Here is a 21,531-nt window from a genome sequence, read left to right as displayed (position 1 = left end):
TTAAAAACTAATCAAAATATGGAAATGCGACTTTGTTCAAAAATCACGATCCCAAAATAGAAACCATTTTATACGTGAAGATGAATAAACATTTTATTTATTTGCTCAATATTCAATTCTTACTGCATAAAAAAGAATGAAATTAAAATTTCAGGCTCTCATACTTGTCTCAAAATACAAAAAACTCCCCACACTGTCTCCATTCTTAGCGTCTAAAAATGCTGTTTTGGTTCCTCCAAGCATTGGAGAGTTCTGAGAGCTTTGCCACTGTTCCAAGTATCCTTACTCACATTAAAAACTGCGTTTTCCTTGAGACATACGGCACGTGGCTAGTCTTATATGTTCTGGAAAAAAGTGCAGTGACTTTGGCGGCTTTCTACGGATTTTCTCCCATATTGAAACAGAAATGTTCTGGTTCTCAGGTGTCTGTTCTGTGAGTTACGTCACAAATTTTGCAGTATTCTGCACTTTAAGCTTGTAGGAATTTAAAAAAAAAGAGTGGGTAATTAGCAATGTTGTTGTTATTTAGAACTCTTTTATACAATAAAATTTGATGCATCGGTGCTCAGCTTTTAAACATGAACTTTTAATTCACACTTATATCAAGACTAGAGATGAAAACAGGTGGAAAAAACCGGAATTTCCTCCCCCCCCCTTCGTTTTACGTTAAAATACTGTCAAACATTAATGCAATTTGTTGTATGACAATATAATTTGCATATAGATCAAAAAATGTTTAATAATACTTTTTGCAAAAAAGCTTAAACTAATAACCTTACTGTAGGATTTATTTTCCTTCTTCATGAAACAAACAAGCATAACTTTAATCACAAAACTATGTTTCCTCTGACTGTGCGAAACAAATGTGCAGGGTGCGGCAAAAAAAAAAAAAAAAAAAAAAACGGCAAGCAATTTTCCTTGAAACTTTATTAAAAATAAATGAATTAACAAAACACAAAAAATAATAATATGAGAAGACCTTTAGCAATCAATAAATGTAATTGGTTTCAAACTGGCAGCCTTTTGCAGTAATACAGAGATGCAACTACTTGTTGAAATTTTCATTCAAGGGCTCTCTGCAAGTCCTTTAATCAATCCTATTCCCTGTAAAGCAATTGGTTTAGAGAGTTCAATTTTATGTGTGTTTAGGGTAGACCTTTGACTCCAAAATAGGCCATACAGTGTAATAAATGGGATTGAGGTCAAGCGAGTAGAGCGCCCACTCTAAAGATATCATATCAAAAACAATGCGACGTGCACCACTCTTGTCTTTTTGGCCATATGAATCGGTGTGGAGTTAAAGGAAAATGTCCAGGCTACAATGCTGAAGGTCTCTTAGGCTCACAGAAGTACAATAACTTCTAAAATGTCCTTCTGGTTCACTTTTTGATTCATTTTACGGCCCTCATTCACAAAAAACTAGAGATTTTTTGTCGCTTGTGCTGATTCCATCTCGGACCAAGCCTTGACTTCGGATTTTGGCAATGTCTAACACTTTCTAAGGTGCTTGGAGTGTCTACAGACCGAATCCTATGGTTCTCGGGGATATGAGCCAGTTGAACGGTAAATCAGTGAAAGGTATCTCTTCCAGCGTGAACTTGCTGCCTGTCTCAAACTTTTCTGGCATCTTTGGAGTCATACAAATGCCTGAACATTTTGGAACTCGTAAAACTTCTGTTTGAGCTGTTTTTTCCCTTAGTCCCACTTATCAGTCACAAATTTCCATCTTACGAACGACTTCTCTCGTGGAAACCTAAGGATTTCATTGAACTCACTTTTTGATGACCTGACGATTAACTGAAATGTTCATTGTTTGTTTTTGTTTACATTCCCGACTATCATTTCCAAGCCACTTGAAACGGCATGCCGTTTCAGATACTGTTTGTAGAGGGACAACAAGCAAACGAACTGTTGTTCTACTTGGTTAAACAACATAAAATAGCAGATATTTTGCTTAAAATTGTAAGAAAACCAAAAAACAATACATAAACTAGGTAATATATTGTAAATTATTTTCTAATAAAGTGAGAAACAAAAATAAATTAAGCACTCATTAAAATGAAATTACCTTTCTTTTATTCGATGATGCAATTTTTGTCTGATATATATATATTTTTTTGCCGCACCCTGTATACTGTCGTGCTAAGCAAAAAAGGGGAATTTGCAGTTGTGCTCAAGCTGAGATATTGTATTTTAAAGTGTGGCTCTTCCCTACATTTGATTCAGATGTTTTTTTTTAAAAGAATTTTTCAAAACAATAGTTCTTGATCAAATGACCCTAAAACATCTTACTTATTAAGTAAAATACGAAACAGAGAACAACTTCGTTATAACTCAAATTTGTTCGAAAATGCTGGTATGACTACTTTTACTACTGTGCTTAGCACGGTCGTATGAATAAACTGAAACTGTAGTTTTGGTTCAGCTTAAGAGACACCAATTTAGTTTTGATTTGTTCTGAGACAGGATTCGAAAAAATAAAAACTCAATAGCTTTCATTTTCAGACAGTAACGTTACATTGTGTTATTTTTCTTTCAAAAAAAAAAAAAAAAATGTTTGAAAGTCGAAAATTTAAATTAATACTTCAAGTTTCAAAGGCAATCTAAAATAGAAATGTGATTGTTACGGTTAGACACACATTACCCAATATTATTGGTTGAATGACGACTTGACCTATTTCTGGTGATTGATCATGAAATCTCTCAGTTATAAAACAAAAAGTTATTTTTTTTGTTCTAATTAATCTTACCTCTATGTGTATTTCTGTCAAGCAGATGTGTGGATAGCATATATTTCTTAATGCTTAACCCTGTATATGTTCCAAGAAACACAGAGCTATTGAGAAACCCTAATTTTATTCATAAAAAATATCAAATTTTCCATTTTTTCCCGTTTTCCACCATTTCAAAATTTCCATAAATTTTACATCTCTAGTTGAGTGTATTCCATTACATTGCAACTTCTATATCGATTGAAATAAATGAGTTTCAATTTGTCCCTAGGAAAAACTTTTTGTGAAAAACCACGCTATGATACATCTCTGGGCCAACTGACAAAAAAATTTCTGAAGCTACTATCTGATGCTTCTGATGGTGTAAGTATGCTGCATGTTCTGATTAATGTATAAATGCTGCTATAATAACAGTAAAAGATAAGTTTTTAGCTATTGCTTTAAACTGTATGAATGTCTAATTAAGAAATTTCGGCTTCTACTTTAAAAACATAAAAGAATTATAGTATTTGGTATAAAATTGTGCATGTAAATCATAAATGTTTTCTTCAACTTGTCAAGGTTAATGTTTTTAAAATGAATTACACTGTAGTTGCATCTTATTTTACCTTTTCATAAAGAGCAAATAGTTAAAGATTTTAGATTCAACTTAATTTTTATGTGGGAAAAATACAAAAACGAAATTATGACTGATAACTTTTATAAAACTTTACCATTCTTTTTGAACTGGTTCTAAAGAGGCCATAGTCGATGATCTACTGTAAATTAAAAATGACAGGTTTCTTCTTTTCTGTTTGTTTTCTGAAAAATACATGAAATGAAAATTGAGCTTTGTTCAACCTGCCACCTATGTACAAGTGGTAGAGCAGAAGACTCCAATGGCCTGTGTTTGGGTTAAAATCCTGGAAGGGCATGGATGTTATCAAGTGATATAACTTTTGTTCACATCCTACCCTAGTCGTTTGGATCTTACTTAGAGCTTAAAAGCCTCAGCAACATCTAAGGTGTTTAATGCTCTGCCTATTTAGCCAAACATGACCTAAATAAGATTGATTGTGATTGATTTAGCCTAAACACACACACAAAAAATTTTTGGTTGTTTGGGTTATTACAAAGATACTATAAAGAAATAGTTTAACAACATTCAACTATTTATTTATTGTATATTTCTAATGATTAAAAACAGAAAATTTTAGAGACTTGCAATACAGTACCCGCCACTAATAAAATCACTGTATTATAAAAGCAGCCGCTTTTTAAAATCAAATCTGAAGGAACAGAATCATTGCAATATCATACCATATTAAAACCATCTATTAATAAAATAGTTATTTCGCCGTTTTATAAAGCAGCACTTGAAGAAAGCACCAAGAAGTGAAAGAATCGATCTCGAATGATGAGGGAATCTCAGTGCCAAATTTGCCCTTTTCAATAGTGGTCAGGAAAGGGCCAGATGTTGTAGATTGCACTTTAGAGCAAAGTGGAAAAAATAATGTTGAAAGATGCAAAGCATTTTATAATTTTCAAATTCTGCAGTGATAAAAGCAAAGTGCCCAAATTAAAAATTTAGAGATAACCAGTGTAAATGATAAGAGAGCCTATTTCCTGTTTTGAACAAGAGAAAGTACAAGTAAATCTGGTAGGTACTGCTATACAGCATGATTTAGAAAAAAAAATTCAATGCAAGCCTACCTAGGATCTAAACTTTTAACGTGTTTTACTCAAAACTTTAAAATGTCTTCTTACGCCTCTTCGATTCTCACAGCCTCGAATGATATTGGTTCTTTACTTTCCAATTCTGTTAATTGAACAACAATATGCCAATATTTTAAGAACCTTGTGCAAATAAATAAATGTGCCTCATGTTTAGTTGAAATGTCAATTGTGTTTTGAAACACTTTAAACAAAAACTAATTAAGTAACTCCTTTTGTTCTTAGAGTGCTTAAAATTAAAAACCTTTATTTTTTTAAAATATAGGTAAACCGGTTTTTAAAATCAGCCACTTTATAGAATCAAATGTCCTTAAAACGAATGTGTTTTTAATAAGCGGCGGGCATTGTTTCATAAAAATGTTTGTTATTCCATTGATTTTTTAAAAAAAGATTTGATTTTTTTTCTAGATTATTAACTTAAACACTGCCTGTGCTTTACTAGATGTGCCAAAGAGAAGGTTGTATGACATAACAAATGTTCTTGAAGGTGCTGGCCTGGTACAAAAAACTTCACGAAACAACATTCAGTGGATGTAATAATTTTTAGTAACTTAATATTTATTTTAGTAAATAAGAAAAAAAAATTTGCTTGAAAAATAAATGGTTTGGTTTTTATTCTTATCTATGTTATTATTATTTATAATTGAATTATTTTTCTTAAATCTTTTTTCTACCTTGCCACTTTTCAGTTCTATCATCAATGATTTTTTAAAACTAGCCTCTTATGATGACCAGCTGGTTCACCTTTTTATGCCATTTGCCTTTCTGTGCCAGCAGCGGCCCATTGCGATTGATTGAAAAATGGAGAATATGCCTCTCCCATGAGTCTAAATATGTAGCCAAAGTAATTGGTAATATGTTTTTATGAGGCTGAGTTTTTCTGCAGTACATATATTAATCATATTCATTACTGACTTTTCTGTCATTAAGTTAGTGATGAATGTACTACAAGTAAACTAATATTTTACTTGATTTTGTTTCCATTGTACTGAATAAGATTTGTTAGTGAGGGGTTGTTTTTTCGTGGATAAAAAATGGATCTACTTTACAGGCCCATTATTTAGGGGTCAGGAGGGGGTAGTTGCCCCCCCCTCCGACTTTTAAAATCAATGTACAGTAAACTCTCGATTATACGCGAGCTGGATTATCCGCTTCCCTACTGTATGTAGATACATTCACACATTATAACAACAAGTGCAAAATCTATTTTTAGAAGTTTTTCCTCCTTTCTTTCCCTCCCTTCCAATGACATAAAACCTGTCAAGGTCTTCTAAAACTGACTAGTTAAACCTGATTTTTAGATCTACACTGCTTACTGATTTTTCAATTTACACTACTTACTGATTTTTAAATCTACACTATGTACTAATTTTTAAATCAACGTTACTTACTGATTTTCAGATCTGGACCAGTCTTGAAAAAATTTTCCATGCCTCACTTGCTCGTGTTTAATGTAACTTAGTTTCATCTGTTGCAAGAAATCAGTTTGCAATAATGAACGACCTTTTTTTTAGCTTTTAGCATTTTTTGCATACACTGTCATTGTTTATTACCTATAGTTCTAAATGTATCTGATTGTTATTGATATTTTTAAGCTGTTGCATACACATGTATTGTTTTTACTTAGATTGCATATTATCTGTGAATTTGCCTATCTACAGTTACTAGTTACCCTATCCCACTGATAATCTGTATTTTACTGCATCAATATACAAGTGGGCATGGTTTTGCTATTTTTCGATAGAATTTACATTGATTTTTTAGCTGTTGACTTCCCCCTCTGGAAAAATTTGAAATGACAGTCCTGTTACCTTAGTGTTGCATTATGCGATTTTGAGAGATGAATTCAATTGTCCATATACTGCCGTGTGCAGGTAAACGGCAGTAACTGCGAATTTTTCGATTTTCATTTTTTTGCATTTTTGAAATCTATATTGCTATAGTTTTATGGTACAAGCATGTTTATTTGGGTGCCACAGAAAAAAGGCATTTTTTTTATCAGTGGTAATTAGCCAGGGGTCTGGCCAGAGGATATTTGGGTCCGTTAACGGACCCTTCACAAAAATCCGATCAACCAAAACGGACCTTTCACAAAATCCCGATCAAACAAAACGGACCTTTCACAAAATCCCGATCAAACAAAACGGACCCTTCACGAAATTCTGATAAACAAGATCGGATCTGTTACAAATTGTTTATTGAAAGAGCAAATCTGAAAGCAAAATAACGCATATTTCTGTGTATAAACCGATAATTTTTGGAACCTTTTTTTAAGTCAAATTAGAGGGATCCGCTTATACAAAATCGGCTAATTTTGAAAAAAAAAAAGAAAGAAAAAATCGGCACTCTTGCGATTCTCCTGCAAGCGATAAATAATTGCTACTGCCAAATAAATATAATGGTTGTTTGTTTTATCACAGCTAATTAGCAGCGGTGTTGTTGTAAACATTTCTGAAAAGGCATTGGTAAGCACTTTTCTCCGCTCATGATTTAATAAACAATAATAATATATATCTGCGAAATGAACTTAGAACTGCAAAGGGATAGTAAGGGTGAGGAAAAAATATAATCGCTTTAGATAGGGTTACCAACTTCAAAACTATCACCACTTATCGCGTTGAACCTTTATAATGAGATTAGAAAATATTCTCATCATTTTGTCGGTTTGTCAATATTTGCGTTTTTACGGTGCGGTGCGATGTTTAATTGTTATTTTGGGAGAAAGTTATATGAGTTTTGATTTTTCGATGCTAACAAGGATGATTAACTTTAAGTAAACTCTTTTAAGTACCGTTTTTTTTTTCTTTAGATGTCTACATTTTGAAAAATGCAATCTTTTAACATCCGATATGAGAATCCTATTTTGTTCTTTTTTCAAGCTAACTTCGCTTTAAAGTCAGAACAAACAACGTAAGTAGAAGCACAAATTTGTACTTACGTTGTTTGTTCTGACTTTACTATTCTGCACAAAGGTATTTATTTATCTTATAACTTCGCTTTATTAGGATTTAAATAAATGAAAAGTCTCTTTATTTCTGTTAGAACTCTCATTTCAAGTTTTTAAAGCAAAATTCCATTTTCTGTTATGTGTCAAAAATTAAAATGCTGAATAGAAGGTTTATTTTATTTTATTATTATTATTTATTTTTTTTTGGTCAACTGTGTTCACAGATATTAATGATATGTTATCATAGGACTCTAAAATGCAATTTTAAAATAATTTTATCAAAAATATTTCTTTTACAAGCCGTTTTTATACTTTTGATGCCTTCACTTTGAGAATTGCGATCTCTTTGAATCCGCTATGGGAATCCGATTTTTCAAATTTTTGATGATTATTACGCTTTGTTAAGAAGTAAACAATTGAAATATCTTTTTATTTTTGTTAAAATCACGGAATTTATAAGTTAGAAACGAAATTTCGTGCTTTTTAAGCAGGGCCGATCCTAGCAGGTGTGCAGAGTGTGCACCGCACAAGGGCGGCCGAAGCAAGGGGCGGCCGCAGGCTGCATCATGTAGTTCTTATAATAAAGAAAAATTCCCCAAGAATTTCTCACAAGATCACTTATAATAAGTCGAATAAATCTGCTAAATTTTAAATGTTCAATTATCAAATTAAGTGTCGATTTCCCGACAGCATATAGCATAGTTTAAGAAAAATAGAATGTTTGGGACCAATGTGTTAGTTCATTGTCCATTAATATTTACTCTTTGCACACATGCTTCATTTGGTTGCAAAATTTGTGACAGAACCGGTAATCAGGCATGGATACAGGGGAGGGAAAATGAGGAAAATGGCCCCCTCCTGAAGCATGAAAGGGTGCCTTCTAAAAGGAGCACCGAGGGCGGCCACTAATGTTTACCTCCCAAGCGTTTATAGACCTAAACAATGAAGACATTTTTTATTTATATAAAAAAAAAGCTATACTGATTAGATACTCTCTTCATAAGCATTTCAAACAACAAAATCTGTGTTCAATAATCGTGGATGCGTGGGAAGAAAGTAAAAAATTGCCACTCATTTGAGAGTCAAACATATATATGAATGACAAACTAAAATTTTGTAATTTTCCCCCTTTACGGCAATTTTTTCTAATTAAAATCCCGAATGAACTGCCCGGTTTCAGATCAGGTAGGAGGACAGGGCTCTTGCCCCGGGTAGTAAGTTTAAACGAAGATCCATAATGATGCCATGACCTCCTTGACGAGACTAAAGAAAGTTTAAAATTGCGTTTCTAAGACTATAATTTCGGAACATTTCACTGGTTGAACCACCGACCATAAGCACCCAATGAAGTCTCTGATTTACCCCTTCCATCTTAACTTAATCAAACATAGCCTAAAAATGTTGGCTCCGAAATCTAAAATGTGTTTTTAGAGGATAGCCTTTCCTAATTTCATCAAAAATTGCTTAATGACATTTTTCGGATTTCTTTTTCGAAATTTTTGCGATGGACTTTTTGCTATTACTAGCAAAGACAGTCTCAGTTAGCGTCTTTAGAGAAGCCTCTAATCCCACCCCCTCTCACTTAATTTATTGAAAAACAAACTAAAATTGCGTTTTTCAGACATTAGTTTCAAGAACTTTCGGGGAAGGACCCCGGATCCCGCTTTTCTCCAAACTATTTTTTCCGAACTAATTTCCAAACTAATTTTCTCCAACTATACCTCCAAATTTCGTTTTTAGACGGTTCCGTGGAGCCACAGAACCCTTCCTGCCTAAACTAGCCTGAAATTGACTTCAGTTTCTAAAAACAGTTCGTGAGGGCACACTGAACCCCCGCCCGCTCTTAGTCCCATCGTTATCAAACAATGCCTAAAATACGTTTTTGGGACTTCAATTTTTTAAAAAATTCCGGAGGAGAACTGCTTGGCTTATTTAACTTTTCGCCGCGCTAGTACATACCCATCAATCGTCGAGGTAAGGTGGACAAAAGGGTGTATACTAGTTGTATTTTTCAGGTATTAATATCGAAAAATATCCGTAAGATCCGCCGATGCTTCCCAGTATCGTTAACGTCACCAAAAATAGTATGAAATTGCGCTTTTAGAAACATCCGTTTATGGTCTCAAAACCCTTTCTTCTAAAAAATAGCCTATAATGTATTTTAGTTCTGAAAAATATTTCGGTTCGGAATATTTTCACGTTTCCCCTATCGTTTTCAAACATAGCCAAAAATGGGTTTTTGAAGCAATAGTGCCGAGAAATTACCGGAGGAAAGCCGCCAGATCCCCTACCATCACCAAAACAGCATAAATTTGCGTTTTGAACTTCAATTTCGAAAACCTTAGACGATTGAATCTCCCTCCCTCTAGCAACGTCAACAAAGGTAACCCAAAATTGCGTGCTTAAAACTTCAGTTTTGGAAAATTTTCGGAAAGAGCGTCGATAATTCCAACGCTACGGTCACAAAAAAAGGCTTCCGACTGATTTCAATTTGGAAAGAATTTTAGGAAAGAACATCAACATTACTATCTCCCGAAGTCTCGAAAAAGTTTCCAAAATTGCGATATTTGACGTCAATTTCGAAAATTTCTCCATGCACCTTGAGTATACCGGACTCTTTTGTCCTTGCAACCGAACACAACCAAAGATTAACTAAAACTATTTTTCATGCGCCAATTTCGATAATTTTCTCGGAGTAATCCCCCCCCCTTCCCTGATCCCCCCCCTGCCGTCTTTCCTCTGATGTCACCGAAGACAGACTATAAAATGCGTTTTTAAGATTAGTAAATTTTGGTATCTATTAATTTCTTCAAAGATATAAATTGTACCTAAGGAGTTTCTTATTATAAAACATTTCTTCCTTTTTATAAGTTCATCATTCTTCCGTTCTTTTTTTTTTAATTAGAACTTGGTATAGAAATTTGAAGAAAGATTTATATGGATGTTAAAGATGAGTCAAAATATGCAAATTACTCTTGAGGGGCGGCACATTAGGTCTTTGCACAAGGGCGGCCGACACCCTAGGATCGGCCCTGTTTTTAAGAGTTTCTTGGGTCAAAAAGTTGAATGCTGAACCCTATTCTGAATTTTGTTTTATTTATTTATATTTTTGTTACAATTATTTTAAATACTGTACGTACAGAAATATATCTAGTATAATTTAACATAATGCAGAATGGTAGATAAATATTGATACTTTAAAGAGCGATGCCTCCCCCCCCCCCCGCCAAATATCAGAAAAAAAATCCAGAATGATTTTTTCGTCATAGAAGAAGAAAACACTCAACTTTAAGTTTAATTGATGCACTTTGTGCCATCTCTAAATTCTAAAATTTCGTTTTAACAAAAAAAATTTTTTTTTTTTGCGAAATTTTTTGATTTTTCACAAAATTAATTCATTTTTCACAAAATTATTTGATTTTTCACAAAAAACGGACCCTGTGAAAAATCCTGGACAGACCCCTGTTAGCAGTAACTGCTTTTAACGCAACATTGTGCAGGAAGTTGGCAGTATGTACTTACTGCTCTTTACCTGTCCACAGTAGATCGGAATCTTTCTCCCGTGAGCAGGCTAACGGCAGTAACTGCTTTTATTGCTGCATTTTGCAGGTAATCTGCAGAATGCACTTACTGCTCTTTACCTGCTCTTGGCAGAACTGAAACTTTTTTCTGTGGGCTGGCAAATGGCAGTAACTGCATGTTTTTTTATTTTCATTTTTTTTGCATCTTTGAAATTTTTTGCCCATAACCATTCTGCCGTGGGAGGGTAAACGGCAGTAACTACAAATTTTTCCCTTTTAACCCTTTTTTTTGCTTTTTTGAAATCTATATTACTTCAGTTTTAAGGTGCAAATATGTTGATTTGGTTGCCGCTAGAAAAATTTTTTCTTTTTCAGTGGTGATTAGTAGCATAACTGATACTATCACTACATTGTGCAGGTAATCAGCAGTATGTATTTACTGCTCTTTACCTACCCATAACCATTTTCAGAAGAATGGAACATAAATAAATCGCTGAAAAAACTTGTACCAAGACACAAAACTGTTTTCGCGTTTTTTTCATAGCTCAACTAAGGGCAAGCAATAATGCCCCGATTGAAGGTCATTGTGTTACCTCTCAAAAATTTCCTTTACTCGGGAAATTTATAGACAATATTGCATTTTTAAAATTATTCCTATTCGCTTTTCATTAGATGTAGATATGCGTGCCAGGTCGTATTTTATCATTCGACAAAATAGGGAATTACCGCCTTTCAAGAATTTAACTTTGGGCGTCCTTAGCGCTTAAAACTATTATTCAGAAAACATAACCATACTTTATTTCAAATAAAGTCGAAGAAAACATTTTGTAATTTCACAGGCCTCAGACATTTTTTTAAAAAATGTTCTTTGATTTTTCCTATTGGTGTTAACACACGAAGAATTTCTTTTGCCTAAATTTTTATCGAGATCTATTGCTTTATTGCAAAGTGCGGAACCTTAAGCAATTTGTCATGATTTTTAAAAATGCTTAAAGAATCTTCCAGTTGCCAAGGAACAACACAGGAACATAAGAGTTTTCGATAATGCTGTAAGTAATCAAAACATATGCCTTGTCGACTATTCGTTTTCGGAGGAATCTGAGCAAGAGCGCTCATCCAATCCATCCTCTACTCAAATATCAAGTGGATGTAGGTCATTTCCTTTGATACATATTTAAGTTATATCTTTTTTTAATAATAACATATATATATATATATATATATGTATGTATAGTATATATATATATATATATATATATATATATATATATATATATATATATATATGCATGCAGGGTTTGAAATAGGGTCAATTTCTAGGGGGGGGGATGTCCCCCTTTACTTCAGATTCCAGGGGGGATTTTTTGAGTTTGAGGGTGAATTTTTATAAGTTCTGAAAATTTGTTTAGAATTTTTTAATAAATCATTTTTATTTCATTTTCTATTTATTCATTTTTAAATTATAATTTTTTAGTGTTTTTTCAACCCCATTTTCAAATAATTATTCATTAATTTTGCAATTTTATTTTAATATTTCTTTTTTAATAAAATATTTTACAACTAAGTAACATACACATACACTCAATTATTTTTTTAAATGGACCATTTTCTGGATCTAATTATCCGAATGGGGTTCGGTCCCCATTGATTAGAGTAATATTTCTACTGCTCAAAGACTTTTTTCTGACGATCAAAAAGTTAAAGTAAAAAATTGCCTATATACCTATTGAAAATGGACTGTCGTTTCCAGCAGCTTTCGGATCGCATTTCGACCGGCGGATCGGAATCAGTTAACGTCTGCGGATCGGAATCGGTTGATGTCGGCGGATCGGAATTGGTTAACGTCTGCGGATCTGAATCGGTTGATGTCGACGGATCTGAATCGGTTGATGGCGGCAGATCGGAATTCGTTGATGCCGGCAAATCAGAATTCGTCGATGTAACTTGTATTGCTTTGAATTGATGGACGTTTTATTAAATTTTTCCCATCATTCCAAAATAAAAATGGATTTTGAAATTTTTTTAATCTTCTCCGCTTTCCCGGTCAGGGGTTCGTTATAGAGTTTAAGAATTTACGGGGGAAAATCCCACACGGACTTTTAAATTGTGCAAGATTTACCGATTTTGTGCGCGTTTCGTGCAATTCCGCGCTTTATTTCAAACCCTGATATGTATGTATATATGTATGTATATATATATGAATATATATATATATATATATATATATATATATAACAGCATTTATTTACTTTTGTGTAAAAAAATAAAATTTTCATTTAATTTTGAAATTACAGCTAATTTATATTAAATTTATGTCAAGTGTATGCACAATATTTATTTACTTTTTAAAATGAAATATTTTATTCACTTTTCAATAAATATACTTCGTAATAACGTATCTACTCCGTATTATGTAGAATCTGTAATTATTTGTCATTCAATAGTATATTGTGCAGTTACTGCTAATTGCCAGTCAAAAGTGTATGAAAATTACTGCTGCAAAAAGCAGGTAAATAGCAGTATCTGTTTCAATCAAAACTTTGATTGCAAAATCAAACAGGTTACCTAAAAATATTTCGATACAAACATATAGAATCACCTAAAGTAAAATTTCAATATTTTATTGATGTTTGTGGGATTTCAAAAATGCATTTCTTCAACTATCTCAAAAACTTTTTTATAGATACTGCTGTTTACCTTCACATGGCAGTATACTTTTCAGAGTCAATCCTACCCTGAAATCTATCACCCATAATGTTCTCATTCTCTTGGCTCATTCCAGCTTTGCTGCATTTAAACTCAACCTGTTCTTTTATTTTATACTTATATCATCCCATAACTTTGATTTTTATTAATTATAGGGGTCGAGCATCTTCTCCTTGTGCCAGTGTTTTGAAATTTGACTTAGAAAGAGATATTGATATACTTGAATCAAAAGAAAACAAATTAGATGAGTTAATTTATCACATGACGAATGAAATTGAAGCCATCAAAGAAACAGATCACAGATATCCTTTTATAATTTTACTGTCAATCTGCTCTTGGTTCATCAGTTTTGTGACTTCGTAATTATTAAAGCTTGTTTTTTTTATTAAAATGTCAAGCATACTAATGAACAAGCATACTAATTTTGTCTAGCTAAGTTCAATGAAGTAGAATTTATCCTCCAGCTGAACTTCAAACCCACTTCTTTTGACTAGCAAATAAATCAAATAACATCCAACTAAATTTAAAGCTTATAATTTTATATGACACACTGGACACTAATAATTGTAATAATGTGCACTTCCTTAGTGTCCTTATAAAACAAGTTATTTTTTGTATTTTAAAATTGTTTTTTTTTAGATATTTCACTTTTTCATTGTAAAGCAACATTGCTTTGTTTTTAAGCGTTTATTTTTTTCATTTGTCTTTTTCTTCTCACCCTATAAAAAGGTGCTTAAATGTAAGGTCACACCATTTTTCAGTCGAGTCTCGACCTACGCGACTGATGCGTCCCAAGATCACTCGTGTAAGTCGAAATTTCGCGTTGTGGAAAAGAGTGTGCGTACAAATTTTTGTGAACATAACCAATAATTTCAAACATTTTTAAACACTGTAATAGATCATTTTTTAACTATATATTACCATCTGTTATGTAAAGAGCTGAATTTTACTGTATATTTTTTAAAAAGCTGCATTATTTAACAAAATCTGTTACCATGCACAAAATCGACGATCAATGGGAAAGATTAAACAGTATTATATATACAGTATGTTGTTGGTTAATTCCACGGGTAACTAACTGACATTTTTGAAGCAAAACAATATGCATTTTGTAATATTCAATGCAAAATATGCATTGCAAAAACAATGTTTCCCCGTCATGGGTGCAAGACCTTCCGTCTCAGGACGGATTTCCGTCTTGACAAAATTTCCGAGACGGAGGTCGGGATGGAAAGAAATTCGATGACTTTCTTTTAGTTTTTAATGAAAAAAGAAAAATTAAGTGTTTGAAAAATATGCTTTAATACTACTGGACCGTTCCATAACCACAAATTTACATCGACATTCTCTCAGTTTTCTGCCATGAGCTCGTTTTGTTTGCAACGTGCTTTTGGAGGAGTGGCTTTTCGACTCGCGCCGTTTGACTTTTTTTTAGGTGTAGCTCTGTTATTTCCAACTCACTGCATTGACCAAGGAGTTGCTCGCTATTCTCCCTGATTTTTCGAAGCAATCGGCTCTAATTGAAAATTTAGCCTTTTCTGATGCTATTTTCGATCATCCATTCGTTTTTTTCATTTACGGTTTTTTTTTTGCAAACTTTACACGCATAAATGAAAATTATGTACGCTCTTAAAAGGTCTTAAGAGTTGAGATCCATCACCGATTGAGAGTGATTGCTGACAAGATGAAATATTTTCGCCACATCAAAGGGCGTCCACATACCAGGTAAAACGGAAACTATCAAGGATTTTGGAGATTTTAATGAAAATGGAAATTTTGGAAAAATTCAGGGGGGGGGGGATTTTAAGCTGGTTGGAAACACCGATGGGCAACCGTTCCTGTATTTTTGACAAAGACTTGAGGAAACACTAAATTCTAATGTCATTGAATCGAACACTCGCTAGAATGGAAATACGGGTGGAGGAAGGGGGGAGAGAGAAAGGAAAGGAGAAAAATAACGGCAGCACGAGTTTGCGAAAAACGCTGCTCTTGCAAAGAGGGTAATCTGTCCGCAAATTAACCCACGATACTGAGGTCTTAAAATGTTGATATCTTGGACAATCTAAGGGGGGGGGGGGGTACTCACGGGTTACAGTATAAAATATCGAAAAACTGAATTGAAAATATTTTTGAAGCTAGGAGTGGTTCGATATTTCTCCACTGCAAACTCTTAAAAATTTAAAAGTCAAAAAGTTTTAAGCTGTCTCTGATGATGTAAAAGTGGGTTTTAAAAAAGAATCGAAGATTGGAGTTTTAAAAACACTAATTTAGGCAATCTTTGGTGAATTTATGAGAGATGGTTTTGGTGTTTTAACATGGAAATGTTTTGTAGCTGATGTATTAAAAACTATTTGAGGCTATACTTAAATGACTTAAGTTAAAAGGCATTTGCGACCCTCTCCCGAAAAGTTTGTAATTGAAGTCTTAAATCTTTTAGGCTGTCTTTGGCAATGTCAAGAGGGAGGCCTCTCTTTAGGCGAAATTCCGAAACTAGAGTCTTAAAAGCGCAACTTTGGACCGTCTTGGGGTTCGGGGTTCTCCTTTCCCAAAAAATATTCAAAGCTGAAGTATTCAGAACTCGGCTTTAGGTAATCTTTGGAAGACTTAAGAAGAGGGAATTCGAAGGCTTTCTCTCAATACGATTTAGAACTTAAATTCTAAAATCTTCGGTGATGAAAAGGGGAAACCGCAAATTTAAGTTAAATTTAGTGAACTTGGAGGAAAGAGTTCGGGGGGGGGGGGTCTCTCTCCTGGGGGGGGGAGTATTGAAATGCTATTTTGGCTATTTTTGAGTGAGTTAAGAGTTAGAGAATTCAGGGGTCTTTCTCGAAACATTTTCGAAATTGAAGTCTTAAAACTTTGGGTTGTCTTTGTCGATGTGTGGAAGGGAGTTGCTCTCTCAATAGAAAAATTAATCTTAAACAAAAACTTACACTGCGTTTAGTAAACACAATGAGAGGGGGGGGTTATTCTGCACCCCCAGCCCAAAATATTTTAGTTTCTGAAATTTTAAGAGCTTTGGTTTGGGCTATCTTTGGATGACTTAAGGGGGAAGGGTGTAGGAAGATTTTTTCAAAAAGTTTCCAAAATTAAAGTATTAAAATTTTTAGGCGGTCATAAATCATGTTTATAGGTAAGAGGGGTACTATTCCTACAAAACAATTTAGAAACTGAAACCTTAAAAATTGAAATTTAGGACATTTGTGGTGAACTCAGAGGAAGGGGTTCGGGAGTTCTCTTCCGAAATTTCTTTGATGCTGAAATATTTAAAGCACCACTTTAGGCTATATTTGAGTGCCTTAAGAGGGATGTGATTCGGGAACCCTGCCTGGAGTTAGGATTCAGTTCCCCTATTTCTTTTTTTAATTAATGAATGTTGGAAAGGGTGCCTTGTTTAAAAAATACATCTACTTCACTGAAGCGATTTTTTATTGCTAATTTCACCACCTGTTATCCTATAAAAGAATTCTTTTTCAAATGAAGACTGTGGGGAATGATGACAGTTCATAATCATTAGTCGGTCTTACCTTTCCCCCACCTTTCCTTCTTTTCTAGTTCGTTGGCACTACCTTGGGTAGACTTTCGAATCAGAACTGATTTATGATGCAAAAGTGAAAATCTTATGTCCTAAGCGATTTTATTGTTACAACAAAAATGTTTAGGATCGGCAAAAAACTAATGGTGGGGTGCTGCAGACGTTTTTATCCCTTACATTATCCAACATCGTCTAAAATTGCAATTTTGAAACTTCAATTTCGAAATATTGCCGAAGGAGGGTTGCTGAACTCCATCCCTTCAATAGTGCATTCAAAAAGAGTATAAACGTTATGAAATTTAAATTACAATTTCGTTTCTAAATCTTCGATTTCGGGAAAGCGCATAGCGTCTCCCCCCCCCCCTCTTTCTTTAATCTTTTTTGAAGGTTGCCCAATATTGTGATTTTTGGACTATCAGTTTGAAATAATTGATGTAAGAGTCCCTGAACCCCCTCCTTTCCCTGAACTTTACCAAAATGGCCTACCACAGCGTTTTTTGGACTTCAATTTGAAAAAATTTCTGGGGGAGAGCCCCCAGACCCCCTCCCCCTTTATTGCCGGATTTTACATTTTTTAGAATTATGATGTCAAAACACTTAAATATTACAATTTTAAGGCTTAAAATTTAAATCAAACAGATTCCAAAACTGGCATTGTTAAGATCTGCAACATTTATACATACAAATTTTTCTTTAAGCCCGCATGCGGGCGGGGGGGGGGGGGGGGGCTGAAAATATTTTCCGTCTTGAACACATCACCAAACTTGCATCCATGTTCCCCGTGGAATACTTTATTTTTTATGCCAAATTTAATGGTATGATTAAATGCTGAAAATAAATTTTGGATAATTAAAAAAAAAGAACCCTTAAGTAGTCAGTTATTGGTCTATTCCCTGCCAGTTGTCATATATTTCGCTCTATCCCACCACCCCTTATATTGATAATAGGGCCCATCTGTGTAGTTGACCTTGAGTAACTGCTCTACCCTCACACAGAAGTCTGTGAATTTCTTTCTGTATTTTAAGTTTGCATAGTTTTTAGAAATGTATGTCTTCAGACTTGCCAACTTTTCGGATTAACCATAAAATTTACGGATGTCACTTAAACTTTACAAGCTTATGGATAGACCTTCGATTTTTACGATTTTTAACTACGGTTCGCTTTGAAACTTTTTCAATCAAATCATAACTTTGATCAAAAAAATCCTCCAAAAAGTAAAAACATTGATTCGCTTGAAAAGTAACCAAATAAAGTGTTCCTTTTCCCCAAGCTACCTCCTGATTGCAACTAGCCATTTTGCCTTGTCTTTTCTTCAGAGCATTTATGTGGCTGCGGTGTTGCCAGATTGTGTCAAAATCGCCCGAAAGGTAATATTTTCCTCCGAGCTAGCGGCAGAAGGAAGCTTTGTTCCAATCCGCTTGCCCTCTGGAAAGATCTGGTAACCCAAACCACTCCCTCTCAGCTTTGTTTCTGTAAGCTCATTGGTCGACTCCAGGGCTTTTTTCAATCCGTGGGTAAAGAACGAGGTGGCACGGAACGAGTTCTGAAACATGACGTGTGTTTGTAAATTTTGTATCACGTTGTACTAATGGAGTCGGAAAATGCAAAGATAAGTTATTTTCAAATGTACAAGAAGTCATATACTGTTGAATTTCTGCGTTTAGAAACTGATAAGAAAGGGGGGAAATATGTGCATTGCAAGATTTGTGTGAGTGGCTTAATGATTTCTCACCGCGGTGTAGATCCCCATGGGACTGGAGGGTTTTTTTAATGAATTCAAAAAAAAAAAAAAAAAAAAAGCCACGGCTGCTTTATTAAATTTAGCTGCATTTTCTTCACATGTTGAAGTTGCTCATTATGAAAATATTTTTCAGATATAAATGCATCTTTTTATCTTTCAAAATGTAAATAGTAGTATACGTTACAAATAGTTTTTATTTTAAATTTGAAGCATCATCTAACATCAGCATTTGTTTCATAGAAGTTTGCACAATACATTAAATTGATATGTGGTTTCAATATTTGATGCATTATTGATTGGACTTGAGATTCTAAAATTTTTTTACTCCAAACTTGACTTTTGAGAGGTTGAAAACGTAAATATCTTTTCAAGGAAGGGAAGCTGTTTTAGGCTGTTATTATACACTTCTAAAAAATTACTTTTGGCAAAATTATATGAATATTCATTTTCATATTTAGTTTTTGTATATTTGCTATAAACTAAAATTCAAATTAATATTAAAATTTCAGTAATTAGCTTTATTTAAATAAAGCAATTACATAAGAAATTTTATAATAGTACATAATTTTATATTTACACATGCATAATCTAATGTTATATTACGTCATTTAATTAGTCTTGTTTTTATTAAATGCTTCGCAAAAAGTTTTACTGATGCTAGTTTTGAAGAATTGGCAAGTTTGATACCAGTTGTTTAGACCAATAGCGTGACAACCTAGTCAGGTCTCCAACAGTTACTTTTTTTCAGCGTACACTGTAAATATTTTTCTTCATTGCATACTTTTGCATATTAAAGGGTGTCTATTCTATTAGCTGAAGCAAACACTAAAAGAAATCATTTAAAATTCTTTTTTATCTCACGGATCGCTAGGGCAGGGATAAGACCAAAACGCAAGAGCACTAACCTAATTAGAGATGTGACTACGCGAGGGTAAAAAGCATGGTGACTGAATGATATACCTCTTTTTAAAATGTTAATCATTTACCATGTTTTTAACAAATATTTAAAAAACATGCAAAATGTATTTCGAGAATTCAGTTCTACCATTAAATTCAGCTTAAAACAATAGTCCAGGGCAAAAGATTATTTGCACATCATGTATTTTGCTCTGAATGTTACAAAATATGTATTGTTTTGCTTCAAAAATTTCAGCAGTAATAATAGAGCACTGCACTATAATAGTACCATATAGTGCATACAATAGTTATATTTAAAACTAAGAAATAGAAGATTGATTTATGCTGCACAATCAGATCGTTTGTCTAATATATTTTTTAATGTAGTTGCTTTGTCCTTACTTTTATAATGTTTCCATATACAGTAATACCCCTCGTTCAGGGTCTCTATAATCCACAATAAAAGAGAAGCTTCCAATTTCATACTGTTTGCATTTTGTTTAGATACTACTGTGCAAGCTTCATACTAAGTTCTGACCTTTAACAGATTACCTTTTCTTGACTTTTAACTGTACGTATAGAAGATTCACTCATACCTCATAGACCCTATTCACCTGACGTCACGGCGGGTATTGAACGGCATTGTGGGTACTGTGTAGCAGGCAAAAATCTGGTTTTACGAGAGCCTATTAACAATTCTTTCTATTAAAAAAAAAGAACACATTTGTAAGTTTTTTAACTTAAAAACATTGTAAAAGAATGATGTAAGATTCTGAATTTTCATGATTTTAAGCCTCTTGGTTCCTGAGCAGAAACATGCTAAAAATTCATTGTCTTTTTATTTTCCCCTTTTCTCAGCATTTTTCATGCAATCATAAGTCTGTTTAAGCCTGATGCATGTTCATGATGTATATCAAGTCCAGTGGTTATTAAAGCCTGATGCATGTTCATGATGTACATCAAGTCCAGTGATTATTAAACAAAACATGTTCAAATAGTACTACTAACTCTGAATACTGAACAAAAATTCCTACAGAGACTAAAAGTTGAAGGGACCATTTCCAATAGGGTCTATTTTCATGCTACCTTCAATCCCCTTTTTAGTTTTTCAAGCGTATCAAGAATCTTTTGACTTTTCTTAAATTGTCTCTAACTTTTTCTTTTTCTTTCCATATTCACAAACTTTAGATGAAACAGTACCTAGGTGCCACAATATTTCATCACCTTTCATATTTAGGATTAAAAAAATAAACAAAAAAATAGGAGTGGTTACTCATACGAAGTGATGGTTAGACTAGTGCAGAGTGGGAACGTGCGCAGTCAGTGGTGCAAAAAGGATGATAGTACATTTATGAAACCTATTGTTACAAATTCTGTAAATAGTAATTATTTTTGTGATTAATTTGTCGTAATCTAGCTAAATTTGGCGTTTATTTAATTATCTTTCATCTTAAATTATTGCAGTAATGTAACCTGTAAATAGTTTCTTGTAATGAATATACAGCCTCCGTACATTCGACTGAAGTATACGGACCACTCATTTCTGAATGATAAAATTTGAATGGAAAGAAATAAGAAAGTGTAGAACGGTGTAGCATTTTCTGGAATAGTTGAGGTCTCTTTTGATGTCTATAAAAGCCGTTACGCATGATAAAGAGGCAGTCTCGATTGAGAATTTGTACTGAGAGTGCATTAGCTCTGTTTATTGCGAGGCATTTCGCTGTGTTGTTTTTCGTATT

At 33.5% G+C, this 21,531-nt stretch overlaps 1 protein-coding gene across 1 annotated transcript in view; it reads left to right on the top strand.

Annotated features, from left to right (window-relative positions):
• The window catches only part of LOC129218975 (transcription factor E2F2-like), a 64,796-nt gene that overhangs the window by 31,594 nt on the left and 11,671 nt on the right, over positions 1–21,531 (top strand). Inside the window, exons 3-5 of the mRNA XM_054853293.1 lie at positions 3,004–3,095; positions 4,854–4,978; positions 13,775–13,921. Coding sequence (XP_054709268.1) covers positions 3,004–3,095; positions 4,854–4,978; positions 13,775–13,921 — 364 coding nt within the window. The remainder of the gene's footprint in view (positions 1–3,003; positions 3,096–4,853; positions 4,979–13,774; positions 13,922–21,531) is intronic.

Source organism: Uloborus diversus, chromosome 3, assembly GCF_026930045.1.
Source record: "Uloborus diversus isolate 005 chromosome 3, Udiv.v.3.1, whole genome shotgun sequence".
NCBI lineage: Eukaryota > Metazoa > Arthropoda > Arachnida > Araneae > Uloboridae > Uloborus > Uloborus diversus.
Note: the sequence above shows the minus strand (reverse complement) of the source record. Positions and strands in the feature narration are given on the sequence as shown.